Source organism: Ambystoma mexicanum, chromosome 1q (genome assembly GCF_040938575.1).
Source record: "Ambystoma mexicanum isolate Mex_15411 chromosome 1q, UKY_AmexF1_1, whole genome shotgun sequence".
NCBI lineage: Eukaryota > Metazoa > Chordata > Amphibia > Caudata > Ambystomatidae > Ambystoma > Ambystoma mexicanum.
Window position 1 is genome coordinate 1,103,352,458 of NC_090922.1, and position 21,153 is coordinate 1,103,373,610.

Consider the following 21,153-nt stretch of genomic DNA (forward strand, 5'->3'; position numbering starts at 1 on the left):
ATGCTGTGCAGAACTTAGACGCACAAGCAACATCCAGCGAATGCAATGTCCTCTCTACCGGCGACAAAGGTTTCAGGAAGAAAACTGGCAACACCAAAGGCTTGTTGAGGTGGAATTCTGACGGGACCTTCGGCATGAAAGTGGGGTGCGTGTGCAGCACCACCCTCGATTCGTGGAAAGTCAGATATGGCTGCTTTCAGGATAGAGCCTGGATCTCACCCACTCATCTGGCAGAGGTGCTGGCCACAAGGAACACAGTCTTCCACGAGAGAAACTTGAGTGGGGCCTGATGCATAGGTGCCCCCATCAGTCTGGTCAGGACTACATTGAGTTCCCATGCCGGGGCAGGCGGTTTCACCTACACTGGCAGGAAAGATCAAAAAAGCTCCTGGAAAAACTCCTCGACGAGTCTGTGGGACCACAACCAGGATCTTCCCAGGGATCGGGTTTGGCGTGAGATGGCCACCAGGTGTACCTTGATAGATGCGTGAGCCAGACCAGCTTTTACCAAGGAAAGCAAGTACGGAAGAATCTGTAGGGCTGTGACCCTTAGAGCGGTAATCTTATGCGACCGGTACCACGTAGGGAAACACTTCCACTTATGTCTGTAGCACTTTATGTCGACGATGCCTGGCTTTGGCGAGGACCTCCCCGCCGTCCGCTGGCAGCTCATAACCTCCAAACTCCAAGGCTGCAGGAGCCATACCTTCAGGTTCAGAGATCCTGGGTCGCGATGAAGGATTGAGTTTCTCTCTGGTGAGAAGATCCAGCAGTACCGGCAACTTCACTGGAGGCAACACAGACCGGCTGAGTAGGTCCGGATACCAAATCTGCCTCGACCAAGCTGGGGCGATGATTATCATCTTGCACCAACACAGAGTGTGTTGATCACACGTAGCAGGAGAGGAAGCGGAGGAAAAGTGTACAGAAACCGAACTTCCCACAGGAAGGAGAACACGTTCCCCCATCCTCGGTAGTTGGAATCTACTGGCAGACAGACAGTCCACCTGATCCTGATGAAGTTCCCACTCGTGGCAGGAGCGCAGTTCCCTGCTGATTGAGTCGGCAATGGTGGAATTGCTGCCTGCCAGGTGGAACGAGGAACATCCCCTGTCCAATGCCACAAGTCCTGAGCTTTCTTGGAGAACGCTGGGGATCGCGTGCTCCCTGGCCTCCTGATGTAGAACATGGTGGTGGTGTTGTCCATTGCCTCTTAGAGATGGTAGGAAAGACTTGAGGGTCCAGAACACTGCCCATAGCTCCACGATGTTGATATGCAGATCCTTTTCCTCTAGAAGCCACAGACCTCTGGCATGTAGACGGTGTGAGCTCCCCATCTCTCCAAGAGAGGCGTCCGTGGTGACGGTCTCCTGGTTTGAAATCCCGTCCCCCTGGGCAATGTGGGAGCGCACTCCCACCACTCTATTGCCTGAAGGAACTCCTCGTTTTGGGGGATGTTGTCTGCAAAATTCCCAGACACTTGTACCCAACGTGCAGCCAAGAATTCCTGTAGGGTCGCATCTACAGCCTGCAGAGACTGACGAGGTAGATGCAGGATGACATCATGCCCAGCAACGACTTGATGGCACGAACCGTGGCTGTATTCGCCGACGACAGTCGCTGCACCTTCCCTTGAATGGCTGCTAGTCTCTCCTCCGAGAGGGATGCCAGGCAAGCCACTGTGTTGAGTCGGGCGGCGAGGAACATAGTATTCACCCGGCCTCCCAACGGGGTGCATGAGTGGGGGGCCCGACGTCTTGGCCAGTTCAGGCTTGTTCGGGCATCAGTGCCCTGCCCTGGGGCGACAGCAACGCTGACCTTTGCTACCGTAGGCCTGGAAGCGATCACTGTAGGCTTCCTGCGTGGAAGATCGGGGAGGTTGCATGTACGACATGGAGTATCCTTTGGATGATCCCCTCGATTTTCCCCTGGAGGAGCGAAAAGACGAGCGAAGCTGCTGTAGAGTGCCAAACGTGGCGTCTGTGCCCGTTTTTATGGCTTGAAGTGATTCGTCAACTACCTTCCCAAACAGATTCTTGCTGTAGAAAGGCATGTCCTGCCCCTTTGCATGAGCCCTCCTGGCGAGCTAGTGGCCTTCAAACATCCCTGCCGACAAAGGCAAACACTGTTTCCCATCTGTCAGAAGCCTGTGTCAGCGATGCCCACTGCCACCGTAATGGCATGGTCCGATGTCACTTCCCCTTCCTAGAAGAGGGCGAGAGCCTCATTTTTAATGTCGTCAGGAAGAAATTCCAGTATAGGGTCCAGCTTGTACCAAAGCACCCAGTCATATCAGGACAAGACATCCATAGCATTAGCTGCTTTGAACATGGATACCGCTGTGTATATGACTCTCTTTCTCATGGCGTCCATCTTCTTCCCCTCGTTGTCCGGGGGGACTGATGATACGGAGGCCGGGTTGGCTGAAAGTTTTCTTGCAGCGACCGACACTACTGAGTCCGGCGATGGTTGTGACCTCAAGCATTTGGGTGCAGATTCCGGTATCCTGTATTTTCTTCTCCAACCTGTCTCGTTTGTTTGGAGCCATACATGGGTTTTTCATGAGGGCCAGGCCTTCCACCCAAATGTCGTCCAAAAGGGTACAGACATGATAGTCTTCCTCTTGGACTCCCGTCACTGATATAGGAAGCCCTCCTTTTTGGTTTCCTCGAGCACCAGCTAGAATGTTCCCACCTCATTGAGGTGGAGAGCCTCCATGAGGGGCGTCCAGGTGCAGTGATTTGTTGCCTACTGGGACAAAGTCATCATCTTCATTGGTTCCCATGTCCATACCAGTGTCTGTGTGTGTATCCGGGTACGCTGGTTGAGTCGAGTAATGACATGGTGGAGGAGGCTAATGCAGCATCGGGTGACACTTCCTCTTTTTACATGGAGGCTAGTCAGGGGCCTCCGGTACAACGGGTGCCAGTGTTGGAAGCAACCTTTGCTGGATCTCTGTCACTAGTGTGTGGAGAGTTGACAGGATGTCCATGGATATGTCCATCGGCTGTGGAGGGAATGATGGGGTGCTAAGCCCTGCGCCGCCGTCCTCCCCGTGGACTGTATGGACGGACTCTTAGTCATCGTCTGTGGAGGAGATGTCCATTGGCTGATCGTAAACCTTAGAGGGGTGCTTTGGGGTATCCTTACCCCCAAGGCACCCGCTGCCTCGGCAGCCGTGTCGCGCCTGGGAGGCAGGGATACTCTATGCGCTGATGGGACCACCCTCGTCAGATCAGTACCACCCGCTGTAGTGGTCGTCCCCGAGGATGTCGAAGCGGTCAATGCCGTCTTCAGCTGTGCCTGGTGACCCTTTTTCTTCTCTTCCTCTGGCCTTTGTTTCTCTGATTTGTCCCGTAACTTGGCTGAGGTGGAGGACTTCCCCTTTGAGGCGGAATCTGATGGCAGGCTGGCTGATGAGGCGGACGGCGATGGCGATCTATCGACCTGGGACCGCATCAGCGGCGAACCTGGCAGAATTGGCATTGCGGTTCTTGGCCTTATCTTGGACCCCCTCGGATGGGTCATCCTCAAAGGACATCAACCTCCTCCCAGAGGGAGATTGCTGCTTGGACCAACAGGCAGTACAGACAATTTTGATGTTTGTCCTCCACGAAGACACTCCTTAGCCTGCACTGGGTGCAGGGCCTGAAAAGTGTCCTTCCTTCATCACGGTCAGAGGGCGCGAAGTAGCCCCAAGAAGGCCTTCCAGAAACTTCTTCAAGGGCGATTGTTCGTCGGACAGTGATTGGTTTAGAGGAGATTCTTTTACAGAAGATTCCCAGCCTGACGAAAGGGAATATTCATGAGCATGTGAATCCATGACAGACCCCACGCTTGAGAATTTAAAGAATTACCACATGAAGAAATCCTCACAGAGGAACATACCCATATAGTTGTAAACAAAAAACAAACCACTGCTTTAAAACAAACAAATGCAAAGAAAACCAAGACCAGAAAAAAAGCAGAACAAAACTATAGAAAAAGGGTGAAAAGGCACAAAAAACGGGGAGGCAAAAAAAAAAAGGAAATCAGAGAAAAGGAAAATAAAAGCAAAAATTAAGCAGAAAAGTAACTTAACATTTTGCAGGACTGCATGATGACACCTATAAGGCCATTAATCATAGGATTTCTTGGATTTCCATGTACCTGCACCAACCTAAAAACACCACGACATAATGTTTAGAAAGGTAGGCTCTGAAAAGATCTAGCTTATGCTATTTTATATGACCAAGATGTTCTCTAACTGCAGTATCCATAAAACATTACATCAGAGGGTTATGATAGAAACGTTGGCTGTCTTACCTTCATTTCTACTTGCTCTTCCATCTCTTTAGACTTTATCGTAGTGTATTCTTTTTCTAACCTATGAAATGGAAGATCAGACATCATATATCCACGTAACAAACCGATGAGATTGGATTGTAAACAAAAAAACAATTAAGAAAGAACAGTACAAATTCAGCAGAGTCAAAGGGGATAATTGCTCCCCTGAGATGAAGCCTTTTGTCCATCCTAGTTTCTCTACATATACTCAGAACTTTTCAGATGGCATCAGAAGTTTGTCAACAAAGCTTGACATTGGCTCGTTTTAGAAACTTTGCAACTGAAAATGCCACCATGTCCCCTGCAAGTGCCACCATGCCCCCGCATCCTCCTGGCAAGGATTTAGAGACACATTTCCATCACCTGTCCTAGAGATCCAGACAGAGACAAAGCTTCTCCAGCACACCTCATCACTTCGACAGCAGTGGTAAAGAGAAATCCAGTATCCAACTCTTCCGCACCCCCAGATTATAAATGCAGGAGGCTTGGCTACCTTGGAAAAAAGATAGATTGCAGCAACAAAGTTTAATGCAGCAAGATCTTCCTCCCTGCTAGGAAGGTATGAAAGTTCTTACTCAGCACAGGAATTTTAGAGCACCTTCTAGGTGACAGGATACAACAAATGCTCGAAGTGGTTAAGGGGGAATATATGTGCTGGGTCACATTATTAGCACCTCAAAGCATGTGAGGCACATCACTATTTTCTGGGAAATAAAAACAGGCCAAATCTTAAAGATTCTGGGTCTGGAACATGCAAATAAAAAAATCGATCTTCCATTCAAACATCACAAAAGAGCAAACATATCCACAATGGTATATCAAGTCACATGGAGTAGTAGCAACATCAGCTGTAGCAGTATCGGTAGGTTTCGACAGAGACCTCAACACCAGCAAAAGAGGCAGAAGAGAATAACTAGCTCCTGCACAAGTGCCAAAGCTGCATCCTACAGCAAGCAGCGAGATTGCAATGTTGCTACTATCACAGAGCACCCCAGTCACAGCAAATCCACTACCCATCATACTGCCTCATTCCAGTAGGGCTGGGAATAGCAGACAATTGGGTGCTAAATAATGAACAGAATATCAATATTGTACTATATATCAAACATGTCACCAGTAATACTCTGAGGAGTTTGTATCTTGTTAGAAGCACATGGTATATAAACCATCTAGTGGTTGGCCTGAAGTAAAATAGAGTTATCAACTGGGGTATCCCTATCCTACATCTATGGAAACCTATAATCATACTCCAAGTCCATGCTACAGAGGTAGGATGGGTGCAGGCTACTGCAAACAAGTACACGCTCCAGAAAGACAACTACTGGTAAATAACGTGGTCTTCTGAGATTTGCCAATCCATTTAGATTCACATGTTACACATGAATGGCAAGCAGTGTTTCCTCAGACAGGGGAAAATAAATGCCTTAGTACTGCTTAAGCGATTTGTCGGTCTACTCTTTGCTGCATATCTCTACAGTATTTCAGAAAGGAAGTGTGTATTGATAGCCACATTGCTTTCACATACTCTGTCAAGAGGCACATTGGCAAGTAAAATGGGTGAAGCACTTGTGGTTCGTGTTGATTGTGACCTTGGTTAAATGTGCAGTTCATTGTGTTCAAGAGGGTAGCATTCCTGAATTCAACATAATAACCATCCGACAATACTTGCCTAGCTTTTGTTAACTCTTTCTTAGCTTATTGCAAAAAATATGAAAACAGATCTTGTATTCTATCATGACAGCTCTTTGAACATAATGTGTATGTAAACCTCTCCCTGTTTTGGCAAGTGGTTTCTAGAACAATGCAGGCATTTGACTTGGTTGGTTGACATGAAATTTTGAGACAGAAAGATCTGTGCAAGTGTGAAAAACACATTTTCATCACGTGTGGCAGAGAAAGGTTCATCAACGGAGCATTTGCATCTTACTATTTGTTAGAGATGATTGCTAATTTTTTAAAAATTAAAATGCATATGGTTTATATTGTTAAACCTTACACTTGTAAGTTTCTTAATTCCTAAAATACCAAAAAGAAAAGCCAATAAAAATTTAGACATTCATTATTTCTTGCTGACCAACGTTCCTCCTGATCTAATGTTTTTTTGTCCTTTAGGTACAAGTGGCCGATAGTAAGCCGTTTTCCTGACCTAGCTGGACATTGCATTAGGAGATGATAAAGGCTTTCAACATTGGCCACTTTGCAGAATCTACGTGCCTGGTCCACAGTATCTCCTTGGGCTCTGATCCCTAAGATTTCTTGTGTTGGCAAGATATTGAATCTCAGTTGCATAAAAGTGTCTCGGACTAAACCGTCTGGAAAAAGATTAAGATACTGGGGCATTTCATTCAGGGCTCTCACTTCAGTGTTACATTTAAGTGTGAGTTTGTATTGATTTTTGACAGTTTATGTCCTTATCCAGTCCCATCTTGCAAGGTATATATATCTTTGCCCTTTGGGGTCTGTTGAGGAGCATATCCATTGACATGTTACTTTCAATTCGATAGTGGTTCACAAATTCTTTCCATTTGTTCAGGGCCATTGCATTGATGTGTTCTGGGTTAGTTCGAAGAATATTAAAGGCGGGGATCTAATCGATGCTCGTTAGCTTTCTAAATAGGTTGAGTTAGCATTGAGTGCAAAGATTGCAGTCCAAGCTCGTATCTGATGCGGGCGATTGGCATAGAGTTTGGAAGTGTTAGGGCTTTTTTCCAGAACATACTTTCTAAATTCTCCCATACTTCGTCATGCATATTGATCATAGTCTCTCCTCCGTAAGACAAGATGGGACTTTTTGCTTGTAAAACAGGACCAGTGGCTCTAGCGAGAATTTCCCAAATTTTTTATGTAGGATCAATCCTTGTCTCACCAGCATAAGGGTTTTGGATTTAAGGATTTCTATCCATGGGCTCTCTGTTTCTGTGTTAATCCAGACACCCAAATACTTGATCGTTGAGACTTGAATGATTTTTTCCTTTTGTAGAAAGAATGAAATACGTATTTTCTGCGATGATTGGTGTCGTGATAGGGTCATGGTTCTCATTTTGGTCACGTTGATTCCGAGTTCATTTGTCTCCATATAGCCCTGGATGTTATTCAGGGCTATTTGGAGACCTCTTGGTTTTTTTGTAAAAATGACAATGTCATTCGCCTACAAGATGCAGGTGACTGGCGTTGAGTTTAGTTTTGGGGGATTGATCAGGGGGATAGTCACTGTCTCTCTGATGTAAATAAATTATACAATGGAGCAGCTAGAGGACACCCTTGTTTCAATCCGTGCAATGTTTTTATGGGTTGTATCAATGAGCCGTATTTGTTCATCCGTACCTGTACGCTGGTGTTTGAGTACAGAAGTTTAATCTGTTCAATTATATCATTAGGACAACCCCATTTTGTAAGTTTTTTCCATAATAGGTTCCTGTTTATTTTATCGAAGGCAAGGTGTAAATCGATGAATGCTGCATATATTTCTGGTCCTGGCTTTAATTGTTTCGTGTTTCAAAAGGTTTAGGATGAGTAAATGGATATTTGTTCCAACCTGTTTGACAAAACCTGTTTGCCCTATTGCTTGTCGGTTCGCTGCTGCTGCCCAGGTGTTTAATTTTAGAAGGAATAAGTTGGCAAACATTTTTCCTAGGGGATCTAAAAGCGCAACTGGCCGATAGTTGCCAGGTTGTTCTGTGGGCCCGTGCTTGAAAAATCGGTATTAAGATTGCTTTCTGCCAACACGCTGGAATCTGATTTGTCCGATTTATCATTTCCAGGAGTTGCATGAAAGCATTTGCCCAGGTTTCTGGCTGATTTTTGATGATGGCGTTTGATGGGCCATCTGTCCTTGGTGCTCTAGAGACATTCAGTTTGGCGATTGCTTCATATATCTTAATTGACCATTTCACCAGAAAGTTGCTGGCATTCTCAGTTCGAAGGTCTGCTCGTTTTCGATAGAGATTTAAAATGTGCTATCCAGCTGGCCTCGCAGATCTCCGAGATCATATTATCAGTTCTCAGAGAATGCTGGTTCAAGAGGGACCATAGTTCTCTGGCATTCCTGGAGCCCATAGCTCTCATCATTGCTTCCACATCATTTTGTTCAAGAATCATTTTGGCCGATTTCAGCAAGTCCTTATACTTTTGTTTTTCCTTTTTGATCAATAAGTTCCTCCCAGAGGCGGGCTCCATTTTAAGTCGTCTCAACTGAGTTCTTAGATCTTTTTTCCTTGCCACCATCATGGGGCAGTATGCATGCTATCGTGCATCTTTCGCCAAACTTATTGGAGTGACGGAAGCGCTGCAATATCCATTCATAATTCAATTTACCTTCATCAGGCATCATTGCGTTCTTAAGGATATCTGGAAATTGACTTATTTGATGTTGTGTCAATTTCTGCAGGGTTGCAGCCATATTTGTTTCCATGTCTGGGAGTGTTACTCGCGGTATCAGCGGTCGGGTGTTGGACCAAGTGCGGATCATAATAAAGTGGTCGCTAACATTGGTGAATATGTTGTTACTCCGTAGTAAGGGTTCTTTGATGTGACCGGATTGATATATATAGTCGATGATCCCCGTACTTTGGCCATGGGACCAAGTCGGTGTCGGTATGTTGGTGTCAAGATTCAATGCATCTAGTTGTATCATATCCCTGTTATACATCTCATTTGACCATGTTTTAGCAGCCATCTAGATTGTGTTGCACCAGATCTTTACCATCACTGGAGTGGAAGTGTTTGTTCATATCACCACACATAATAAATACAATCTGAGGATATTTAATGGCTGCTTCATCCATTACTGTCAGAAATGTATCTATATATAGTTCATCTTTTATTTTATGAGGATTCCAGTATGTGTTAAGGAGCGCTAGATGTTGATTGGTGGCATGTAATTCTCTAGAGGATTCTTCATTACTAGAGGACAAGGTTTGTTGCATAATTACGACCTGAATCCATGGGTTGATGTTTTTGTGCTCCAATACTTTTAAGTGCGTATCCATCTTTATTAAGGTGAGTAACCCTGCAGATGGGCGTCCCTTCTGACCACAAATTGCGGGAGTCATGAATGAAATATAACCTTCACATGTCGGTTTTTGATGTATCCATGTCTCTTGGAGACAGATAAATTCAGCATTTTCGAGTTCCGGTCTTACCTTAGTATAAAGGTGAACATTACCCAAGGTATTCCACAAGTATATGGTGATAGTTTGATTTCCCTGAGTTGGTTGTTGCTAGTGGTTTCCGTACAAACTGTTATTCGTAATTGTTTGTGTGCTGCTTATTTCTCTCCAAAACGGTTGTCTCCCTCTCTGATCTTGATATATCTCTCGTCGTCGAAAGCAGCAACATCTTGATAAATTTCCCAATTCTTCTTTCTGTCTCTTAGTTTCCGTCTCTCTGAAGTTTTCATTAGTATCAATAATTGCAAGGTAAAAACCAAGTTTACAGAGGTCATTTTTGTGAGCATCTATGAGCATTAATGTTTTGTATTCCACATAAATTATTGAGATACAGTCTAGTCTGTTTAAGTCTAAAAACTCAATTATCTGTAAGTCTTTTGAGGTAATTTTTTTAACTCGGGCATGACATGCAGGAATCGGATTGTGTTGGTTCTATTTAAGATTAAGCCATCATTTATTCTATCGTATCTTTCTAACTTGATCTTGTTTTGCCGCCTCTGTGTCCTTGGGGTCCAAGAAATGTGGTAGTTGCAAGGATTCCCGAGTTGATTCAGATAAGGTTGTATTTTCGAATGGTCTGTCCGAAATATCTGTGCCATTCATGTCGAAGTTGTTGCTTTGGCTAGATCGTTGTGTTACCAGGGAGTGTTCATCCTCTGAGTTAGTTGAGGTTTGACAGGTTCATTAAGAGTTCAATGGCGGCTGCATTGCTCGCTTTGGTCCAATTTATGGGTGGATCTTTTATTTTTGGATCTATTTTCTCTTTAGATTGGTTGTGTTGCGGTTTATTCGAGTTGATGTTTTCCATATTTTGCATCTTTGCATCTTTCTTCAATATCATTTCCGGTATTGCCGTCTGGTTCGCTGGTGGTATAGTTAAGTTCCATAGGAAAGCTCTAGAGCCTCTCTGTTGCTTTTTGTATTGTTTCTTCGTTTTGGGTGGTTTAGTGTGTGTATGGGAGTTTGGTTGTGCTTGATCAAAAATGCTATAGATTTCTTTATTTTTATTCATAAGATCTTCAGTAGTCAGGGATTCCGTATTGCCCGACACTGAAGAGGATGGCATGGGATTGATGGGAAGGTCAATCTAATTTCCTATGGGACATAGCCATGTCCCATCCTTTGTGAGGCATGTGCCAGTTGGCATAGCTGTTGACGTTGTTGGTTGTTCTCTTTGTCTCACCGTATTATTCTGGTTGGTGCTATGAGACTTGTCGGACACGAGGTTTCCTGTTTTTCCCATGTTAGCGTGCATTAGTTGCAATAGTGCGTCAGTGAGGTGAACTTTTTCAGCTCTGTCATTCCTTGTAACATCATCCAATCTTTGCTGCCAGCGGGCACTGGTTTCAGCCTCAAGTTGTAGGCGGTCATCAAGTTTCGCCATCAGTACTTCTTGTATCTTTTGCTTTGAATATATGGATGCTAGGATGGTCGCTTGGTCTCGTGATGCTTCAATCTGTGCTTCCTACAGTTTCATGTAAGTAATCATTGCTTGGGTTGTTACGGCAATTAACATGTTTTGGAGGTCCAGCATTGTTGTGGGAATGGATTCCTGTTGCCGCAGGTATGGATGAGAGTAATCACATTTAGGAATTTCGTCTTGCCAATCTTTGGGCATTTGAGTAGTACATTGAGGTTGCACTGCTGTTGTGTCTCCTGCTGGAAATGGAGTACTTGTCAATAGATGATTTCTAGCATTTGTGGTCATGCAGAGTTTTTCTGGGACGTTTTACCGGGAGTAGGGAAACTTATTTCTTGCCGTTATCCTTTTATTTTCTTGCAGCTCCATAAGCGCTTCTATCTCCGTTTGATCAAGACAGTCGTAGTCTTTTGCTTGTGGCTATATTTCGAGGAATTTCGTGGAGCTCAGATCTTGTTTTGCGGTCGTATAAGGATTTCCATCTCTGTTTGGCAAGCTCTGCACGATCTTTTTGTGTAGTTCCCGTTTCCAGTTTTCCAGCGTTTATTTCAGTATAGGTACCTTCCGTGCTAGTATGTTGCCTCATCAGGAGGGGATTGTTTTCATTTCTTGGTTTTGGGAGCAACGATATTTGACTGTAATCGAGAAGGGTTTCTGTCCTTGCTTCTACTGTGCCACAACTCAGTGGAGCTATCTCATTATTGTGACCATCATGCAGTCTCGTATCCATTTGTTCCGCGTTTGTTGTTCTTGGTGGAATACTCAACATGGATAGTGGTCCATGGTCATTTTTTGCTGAGATTGAGGGGGGTTCACTAATCATGTCTGTGACAGGGTTTACTGTTTGCTTTAAATTGGTGAGTGACTTATTCAAGGGCACCAGTTGTTTTTCGGTTTGCATCAACGAAAGCGTTCGCAAAATTGTACGAAGTCTGTTTGTTGGAACTGTTAGCGCATCCAACGAGAGGCATTGAGTTCTGACTCAGTCTTGATACACTTCAAATAATGCAGAGGAGCTGCTGCTTTAGATCAGTAAGGACGAATTCCACTGTAAGATGGCGGATGGCTCCACCGAGTTTGCTGTGGGTGGAGTTAATGACCTAGTCCCGTACGGGAGGCGTTTCGGTCAAAAGGTAGGTACCCGCAGTCCCTAGTTGCATCAACTTTTCCATCCACAGGGGATATAACCTCTTTCGATGTCCTGGCGTATCAGATAGTGTTGGTGGTAGTAACTTTCCACAGGTCAAAGGGTGCAAGAGAAACTCGCTCCCCGCAGTCCCTATGAGGTGTATATCCTCCAATCAGGAGTACAATAGAGCTGTCTTATATGATTAGGGGGTGAGAAAAAATAAAATACAACGAAATTAAGGAAGGGTGAAAGAGCGGTCTGGAGTTTTTATTGTTTCGTATCAGATGGTACAATGGGTCAGTGGAGGGGGTAGATATATCAAATATATCGGATTCCAAGAGCTTTTCCTTACAACGTGATGTTTGCCTTCAGTATGTCGTTCCTTTAAGGGGGGGACCAATTCCACACCAACTCTCCTTTTCTTACCGTGTTTATTATGAAGGTCGTGCTCTTTAAAAGGACCATGGCGACTGGTGACAAAGCAGCAAACAGCCAAACAGCAGAGTTAATCAGAAGTCGCCCTTGACGCGAGTCAGGCTTTACGCCCCAAGGGTGTGTGGATCTTCTTTAAATACCTGCACTTCCTAAATGGGCGGGCTTAGAGGTCTCTGCTCCGCTTGCTCTGCCGTCGGTAGCAAGGGAAGAAACATCAAAGATGCAGTACTGCCAGGGTTCGTGCATGGAAGTTCTTAGGAGCTCTTGATTCAGACAGCCAAACAGCAGAGTTAAGCAGAAGTCGCCCTTGACATGGCTATCGTGTAACTGAGAATTTTAAATGAGCACTTGAATTGGTTTGAAAGATGGTAGCATCAGTCGGTGCATTGTTGTGCTAAGGTCCCAACACAATACTGAGGTGGAGGTGGATGGGTGTATTATTCCCCCCTCCAAGAATGCTTCGACCTCTTAAACTTTTCACCTTGTGAGTTTATGTTCTTATGTGATACACACTGCTAAAGGCCACCAATTGGACTATTCATGAGCTATCTAGGAGTCCACTGTCCCGGAGGTACCGACATTATTTGACTACCGATTCCATGCATTTTGAGCCTTTTGTACCAAATCGCATATCATTGCTATTCAAAGATAATTGTCACAACCCTTGACCAAAACCCCCTTTGGCAAACCGATTGGCCAGGTGGAGTCAGGACTCGGGCCTCTAGAGCCTGGCCTCCTCTTCAAAAGCCCTCATGGGGCCAGTCCTTGCGCCTATGGCGCCAGGCTCATACACCATGAAAAACAATGTGCTTGAGAACTACTTTATTGTATTGTCAGCCAACATGGAGGCATCCACATAGCTTGGTTCCTAAGAACCAAGCTATGCAGTCTAGTGTTTTGGGTGTGGCAGCCTAGGGACTACTTTACCTGGACTATTTTGTTGGGGCTATTTAAACCACACCCGAGCAAGACAACACGCTTCGCGTTACTTTGCAGCTTGCAACGTGACGCTCACCATGTCCAGCTATTCCCTCGAACCTCGGGGAAGCAGAACCTGCAAGGAGACAAAAGGAACATCATTAGCAGCAGCATCTTACCTGCAGTCTTCATCTTTAAACACTCGCAACTACTGAGAACAGCTTCCTCGAATCTGCACGCCTCCCGGACAGAACGACCTGAAAGAGGAAGATAGAGGCAACATTAAAGAAAGCAGCAGAGACATTTACAAATTACGAACTGCTCAAAAGGCTTACCTGGCTGGTCGCCTCTCGGCTGGCACCACTGCGGACATTTCACTCACACTGAAGAACACTGCGACCTACAAGGAAGGAAAACAGAGGTTAGCAAAGGCAAGACTTTGCAGCGCTGCGCATAGCGCTTACTTACCGCATCATAGCGCTCTTAATGCACCATCATTTACCAGCGGTGCTCAACCAAGCCAGTTCACCGTGCTGAAGCTCCACATACCTAAGGGAGAAAAAAAAGACATTTTAAACAATGAAAGGCATGCAGGATAGCAACAAAACCAAAGAACAGCAATAAGACCTACCTGAACAATATCAAACAGGCCGGCGTCAGTGAAGTAACTGGACCACACTCACCCATGAAAGACAACGTGCCCCTGCAAAGAAGGCAGGACGGAGAGCACGCCTAATTCTACCACAAGGTGAGGAGAGGGCGCCAGAGGGACTGAAATCATACGGGGGTGGAGGGAGGATACCTACCCTACCCCAGTCGGTCAGTCTTGAACACAGTCCTCCTGTATTTTCAGGCAGAATCTTCCCTGCAGACCACATCAGGGCAAGGCTGAGAAGCATACCAGCAAGTAACCTGGCTGGGTGTCGTCCCTGTGGATACCAGGTGAGCGTAACAAGAATGTTTGTGTTTTGAATTGCGTGCCTCTTACGATATTCATGCATCTTTCAACCAATTGTAAATGGCCAAACTAACGTTCGGAGCAAGGTTGACAAATTCATACTCTTCCCCCAAATTTACCTTGCTCCGCTGGCATGCATCATTTCCTCTTTCTCCCCCAACTTCCAGTGCTACGCAGTTGACACTCAACTCTTCTTCAAAGTTCCTGCTGGCCCCCTTGCTTCTTCCATCATCCCTAGCTGCTTATCTGCTATCCAGTGCAAGTGCACTTTCAATGATCTCTCCCTCAATGCCAGCAAGACTGAGATCCTTCCTATTGAGATCCCTGCTCCCTCTTTCACCCCCTCACTTTGGCCATCCTCTATGGGCTCTCCACCTTCTCCTTCATCCGAAGCCAAACACCTTTGAGTCATCTTCCCTCCCTCACATTCAGGACATTTCCAACAAGTCCAACTTTCAACTCTTCCTTCTCAAAGGAATTCTCCCTTTCCTCACGTTCCCCCAGAAGCTCAATGTTACCAGAGCTCTGGTTCTCTCTAGGCTTCACTACTGCAATAGCCTACTCTTGAATCTACCCTCTTCCTCTCTATGACCCCTCCAGCTAATCCAGAATAGAGCTGCAAGACTTCTCCTTGGCCTCAAGCCCAGGGACCGACTCTCTCCTGCTCTAAAAACTCTTTGCTGGCTCCCAGTTGCTGCACAGATTAAATTCAAATCCCTCTGCATCATCCACAAGACTGTCTGTCTGGGGACCATGCTATCACTAAATATTCTCCCTCTAGACCTCTACATTCCTCTGGTACCAATGTGTGTGAAGTGTTTTGCTAAACAGAGGGCCAGAGGCTGATCTCTTGCTTCAGCAGGCTCCATCATGTAGAACAGTCTCCCCTGCGTCTTGAGACGAACCTCCTCAAATTCTGGAAGTTCTTCAAGACTTTCCTTTTCACTTCCTCCTTCGCTTCTTCCCTCCTCTGCCAACCTCACAGTCACTATGATTGGTGACCAGGGCCCTTATGTGTCCTCGGGGTCCTGACCTCCCACACCCAATCGCCCCAACTTCTGCCTACATACAGCACTTGCCTTGGCACTCACTGGCCTATCCCCACTGTAGGCCTGCACTTACCCACTTATTGCAGCTCAACGCTCCATAGCACTTACTACACGTGCAATTTACATCTGCTGCTCACTCATAATAACGAATATTCCAGCACTTAACACCACTCCCTCCCGCCTCTTCTCTCTTTGCACTTGCACGTTCTGAATACTGACAAGGCCTAGTAGGTTAGTCTTTTCTCCTTATTGTATATATTGTTTTCAATCCCATGGTCCCTCCTTGTTGCCATGTGGGCGCTTTGAAACACAATTGACTTGTATAAGCGCCTAACAAATGCACAATAAATAAATATTGTTTGGACTTGGGTGCAATATCTGTTTATGTTAACTGAGTTCCCAGCATCATGCATAGTAGATGTTGATATCCCTATTGTCTTATACATATTGGGATGATTAAGAAGAGTAATGTTCCTGTATAGTAATTTGTGCACCACCTACTGGAGTAGTGGTGTTGTGGAATAGCATATGCACATGTCCTTGGCCAGACCATCCACAGATCATTGTCTACAGATCCTTGTTCTGGGTACCTAGAGCCAAAGTTTAGGCAGTTAGGGTTTAAATTTGTTGCAAGTGATTATAGAACATGGTGTTCCCCACTTTTCATATATGCGTCTTAATGTACTTGTGTTTAGTACCCACTTGTGTTCCTGCAGTGCATAGCGGCAGACTGGCTGTCAGACTATAGTGTAGGCCTGACAACTTTGTCAGGCCTACACTATTCAATCACTCTATGGTGGTAGGTTTGAGAAGTGCTAATGGAGCAGGCTCCGCCCCTACCAAAAATGTCAAAAACGCTGGTCAGATCAGGTCAATTAACAGCTGTTGTGTTAAATACACCTTGTGATTCTCAGGTTGTTGATACCAATTCTAAAACTATAAGTCTGTCTATGGTGGGGATTATGAATTCCAGGGTTCAGAATGCTTTCTTGAATGTGGAAGGTAACAAGGAGGATGTAACCCCGTTGGAGGCGGACAATGTCTGCATTTCCAATCGGGATATGCTTCAAAGTAGTTCACATGTGTTGAATTCACATTACATAATGGACAATCACAGTTACAAGCAGGTGATTTTTCATGTTCTTTAACACATGTTGACCCATAGGACCTATTAAACTGTGGAGATATTCATTTTATGTCGGATGTGCCAATTCTAGCTGCTGACTGAGTTGGGTAAGCGTATGCAACTATCTCTAGGCCCAACAAAACGATGATCACTGTTGCCTCCCGCTGTTGATGATGTTTGTTTATTCAATCATGCTAGTGGCGTTCCCATGAGCTCTGAGGGGACTACATCTAATATAATCTCCAATCAGTGTTACTCTGTTCCTCCTGTTACTCACTTTAATCAAGCATCACTGTCAATGCAAAATGAGAGCCCAATACCTTATGAAGGCTCGAATTAAATACAGAGCTCTCCACAGTTTGGACAGCATGTCCTTGGTTCGAGTCAGAGGGCCCTTCTGTCCATGCCTTTTGGGAGAACTATTCATCCCCAGGAACCCTCTCCCATTGACATTTGCTCCTTTCCAGTACTAACTAGAATCTTGAATCTACTGGATATGGGGCATGACACTACATAATGTGAAATCCGAGAGGTTAAATCATCTTTAACTGAGATTTTGCCAACATAAATATGTTGCAGGGTTTCATCCTGGCATGTGAGAGGTTAAATCATCTTTAACTGAGATTTTGCCACCATAAATATGTTGCAGGGGTTCATCTTGGCATGTGGTTCCAAAATTCTTATTAAGAACGATGGGAGTATTGGGGGGAGGGTATGGCGTATCAATCGCATGACAGACGTAGTTGTTAAGTGAACATTTTCCCCCCAATTCCCCTGCTCAAGCTTCACTTGCAGTTCAGGCCTCTTCAATTCATGCAGCAAGGAGTGGTTCAAAATTGAGGTCTAAAATTGTGGGCAATGCTTTTCAGGAGTAGGTTTGCTCTTGGGGACAATCCTCTGTAGAGCACCCTCGGAGAATTGAGGATGACATTTAGGACATTGGTAGATACATTTCTAGCAGTGGACATAATTAGTATATTTTCTTCACATATATTAAGATGGGCAACATTTTTAGTTACTGGGCTTCCAGGTTCTGCAATGTTACACTTGGGAAAAGAGGTCTGGAATGTGAGGAAGGGAATACAGGCTTTAAGATTGAAAGATTAGATCTGAACACCAACACCTAGGTCCACACACCCTTCAATCTCCACCCTACCTGAGAATCAGTGATCTGCTCCTCACAGTTTCCTCCGCTGGTTGCTTATAGCTCCCTTTCTGCCAATGGCCCCCACTCCCCTGTTCGCATCCCGCTCCATATTTCTCTGATTCCCTCACTGTGTTCTTCCCATTATGTTTGGAGAGTGCTCTGTCCTGAAGTTGGGCCTGTGTTCAATAAATATAATAATTGACATTGTCAAGAAAGGGCTATTCTGGTATTTCAATTATTGATGAAAATTGTCTTCATGTGAATTTGAATCAGAGGAAGAGGTGGGAAGGCATACATAGTATTGTAAGGCCAGCCTACAAAAAGACCATTCCTTACCAAGTGATTCCCACCCCCCATTCATGAGACATACTGGGGGCAAAGGGAATGAGAATGTTACCCACAGATAGACCTCTTTGTATGTCATCAGAAAAAACTGCTGACAAGTCCAATTCCAGTCCTCATTCTCCTATCTAGAATGGGTTATCCCCATACTTTGTGTGAAACTCCAACCACTGCTTTACCACCCCATACTATCCCCGTGCAACACTGCTATGTGCTTTTCCATTAAGTGTATTTCCTTGGCTTTCCTACACCACTCCTCCATTGTCGGCAGTTGAGCCCTTTTCCAAGACATCGCTAAGCAGGCCCGAGCAGCCAGCAATAGAAAGTGGGCCATATGGGAAAGGAGCCACCATTCCCCATCCAATGGCACCAACGCAAACAATGCCAGCATGGGATCTAAGGCCCTCTACAACCCTTGGCTTCCTTGACCCACCCCACCCCACAAGTACATCTGAACTTACACCTATGCCAATTGTGAGGGGTCAGAAATGTGAGGCGAACACCTTTGTAAAGAGTTTTCAACTTGTGCCATTTTATTAAATAAACAGGTTGGATAAACGCCTCACTACTCCTACTCTGGTGAGGATTTCCCTGCCTAAAATAAACTAAAGGGAACACCATAAGCAAGGTAGATCTAACCCTCACATAAATCAAGCAAAACTAAAAGGAAATGATTGAAATTCAATTCAACATAACAATTTAACATATGACCGGATTCAAAATATGCTCAAGATCTCTGATCATGGTCTGGGCAGACTTCCCTTCGCCAAATCCAAATGAGATCCTTCTCCACAGTTCAAAGGGAAAACAAGGACATCTGGTTTAACACAAATTTCCAAAACAGTTCTTAAGTTCCTGAACTAAGTCTGTTCACAAAGTTCTGTTGCTTCAATAAAGTATCTGGAAAAAGTAATACGCTTTCACTCATCCTGGAATAGGAACCGTCTTACATTTGTAGTAACAAAACATTTGGTCAGGATGGTTTATCACAATTTTAACGGCAGAAAGAATTGTAACTTTTCCTCAACCACCTTCCACAATTCTTCCCCAAATGTCACAAATCAGCGTGTTGTTCTCCATTAGTACCAATCTTCAGTGCTTGCACCTTCTACTATCTGGCTTACTCTCACCAGGTTTCTTCTGGGCAATAACTTATTGCCCTACGGGTATACTTGAACAGAAAAGTGATTCAATGTTAACTTCAATCGTACAACAGCTTCAATAGTCTTCTTTGGTATTGAAATGTTAGCAGATTTCAAGGAATAATACATTCACATTGATCCACATTAGGAATTTTCTGTAAGCAAGGATCATCTCCCTCTGGATAGTTTATTCCAGAATGGTAGCCTGCTTTCCACCTTCCTTTCCCTTCTGCATCACAAATAACATAGTGGTCAGGTTAAAGTATTTTTCTGCTTCTGCCTTGGCTTTGGCATTGCGAGTTTAAACCAGGTATCAATTTCCCAAAACAAAAGCAATGAATTTTACAACCCGTGAGTTTCTTAATATTTCCCTCTGGCCCCTGGCAATATTTGTTGTGTTTAAATTGCCCAGGTTTTACTTTTGTTTGTCTTGGGAATTGCTTGCACACCTCAGTTCTTAAGGTCGTTTCCCGACCGGGTTGTTAGGACTTCCATAAACTAATAAAACTAATATCACAGTTACTTTGTTTCACTGAACACCACTTTCGTGGTTTTCTGTTACTTTGGTATTGCTAGTGAATACCATTTTTAATCATATGCGAATGACTCGGCTGGCTCGGCACACGCAAGCAGCATCTGAGCTCTCTGGAGCCTCTCACAAGTGTTGGACATACCAGGTAAACTGCTTTTGCTCGGTGCTTGCTGGCCTCCTGTAGTATTGGCTCTTCCCGACCTGGCAAACTGGTTCCTTTAGTTTGCCCTCGCCACCATGCTGACTTGTAGCTTATTGTGCTTTTGAGAGTCTCTGGTGCAACCCAGCCATTTTTCTAATATGCCAGCCTCCCGCTGCGCGAACTAGGTACAACACGCTTTATAGGGCAAAGCATTTTTCTTTTCCGCTCTCCGCTGCGTGACCTCTGCAAGGGGGATAACAAGAGGTACAGCCCCTCTCAGGACCCACAGTGGTCCTGGCATCTTTTCGCTCCTCCAGCATAGACTTCAGCTGCAATGGCCCACACAGCCTATAATGCTTCTTCTGCTTCCCCGGCTCCTCTACAGTCTGCACCCGAGGGGGCAATTCAAGCCTCTCAAGTCTTCCTCAGGTGTGGGTCATCAAAACTAATTAGCTGACCACTACAATTTTGTTCCTCTGTATCCCTCTTCCCAGTACGGAGGGAATTCTGGAACTCCTGAATAACAAAATTAGTATTTCTAACTTTTTCAACTTGACAATAAAGCATTAAAAGAGTAGGGCTTTGGTAAAAGTTGAACAGGTGAATCTCACTGTCTTCCTGACCTGTTTCATCCCCCATCTGATCCTCCCGCAGAACACCATCCCCAGGGTCGGGATCAGGAAGCATCTGCCTTCGCCTGACCACATGTGGAAGGTTCCAGGTCCGAGTTTTGGGGGGAATCATTACTGATTCGTTACACAACAGAGCGGGCTAACCCCAGCGAACACCATAGACAACTGGGCCAAATCGTATTGCCAACGATGTAGCAACTTATATCGGCACGCCAGACTTCTGGTGCACATAAGGTCCCAGTCACGGGTCGATCTCCCTATACATGGCCCTTTACCATCTAGCTTTTAGACCCCCCATGGGTCCCCCCCGCCATCGCTGCACAAAGCAGTGAGACGAGGCCCTTCGTGTCACTGTGCGAGTCCTTGTAAGCCCAGAAGGACCCCCTTCAAATGCAAGTAGGACAACACAGAGAGCGGTCCAATCTGCAATGCAGTCTCAAGCTCTTGCAGGGAGATGAATTTCCCCTTCACCCATAGCTGTCGCACTCTGGCTAGCCCTGCCTCAAACCATGTCTAAAACCGTCAGACACGGGATGTCGTCCTGTATTACTGCCACCCAGAAATGGCTGAGTGGAGATGGCCACGTAGTCACCCCCTGCGTCCCTGGGCCCCGCAGACAAATTCTCCAAACAAACCCCAGTACAGGTTGATCTCTCACCTGCCCCGGCAAACAAAACCTGAAGGACC

The 21,153-nt window shown here is 45.2% G+C and overlaps 1 protein-coding gene across 4 annotated transcripts in view; it reads right to left on the reverse strand.

Annotated features, from left to right (window-relative positions):
- EVI5 (ecotropic viral integration site 5) overlaps positions 1–21,153 on the reverse strand; it is a 2,339,304-nt gene that overhangs the window by 1,476,141 nt on the left and 842,010 nt on the right. For all 4 annotated transcript variants that reach the window (XM_069641804.1, XM_069641802.1, XM_069641803.1 and 1 more), the window contains one exon: positions 4,306–4,366. In XM_069641804.1, coding sequence (XP_069497905.1) covers positions 4,306–4,366 — 61 coding nt within the window. The remainder of the gene's footprint in view (positions 1–4,305; positions 4,367–21,153) is intronic.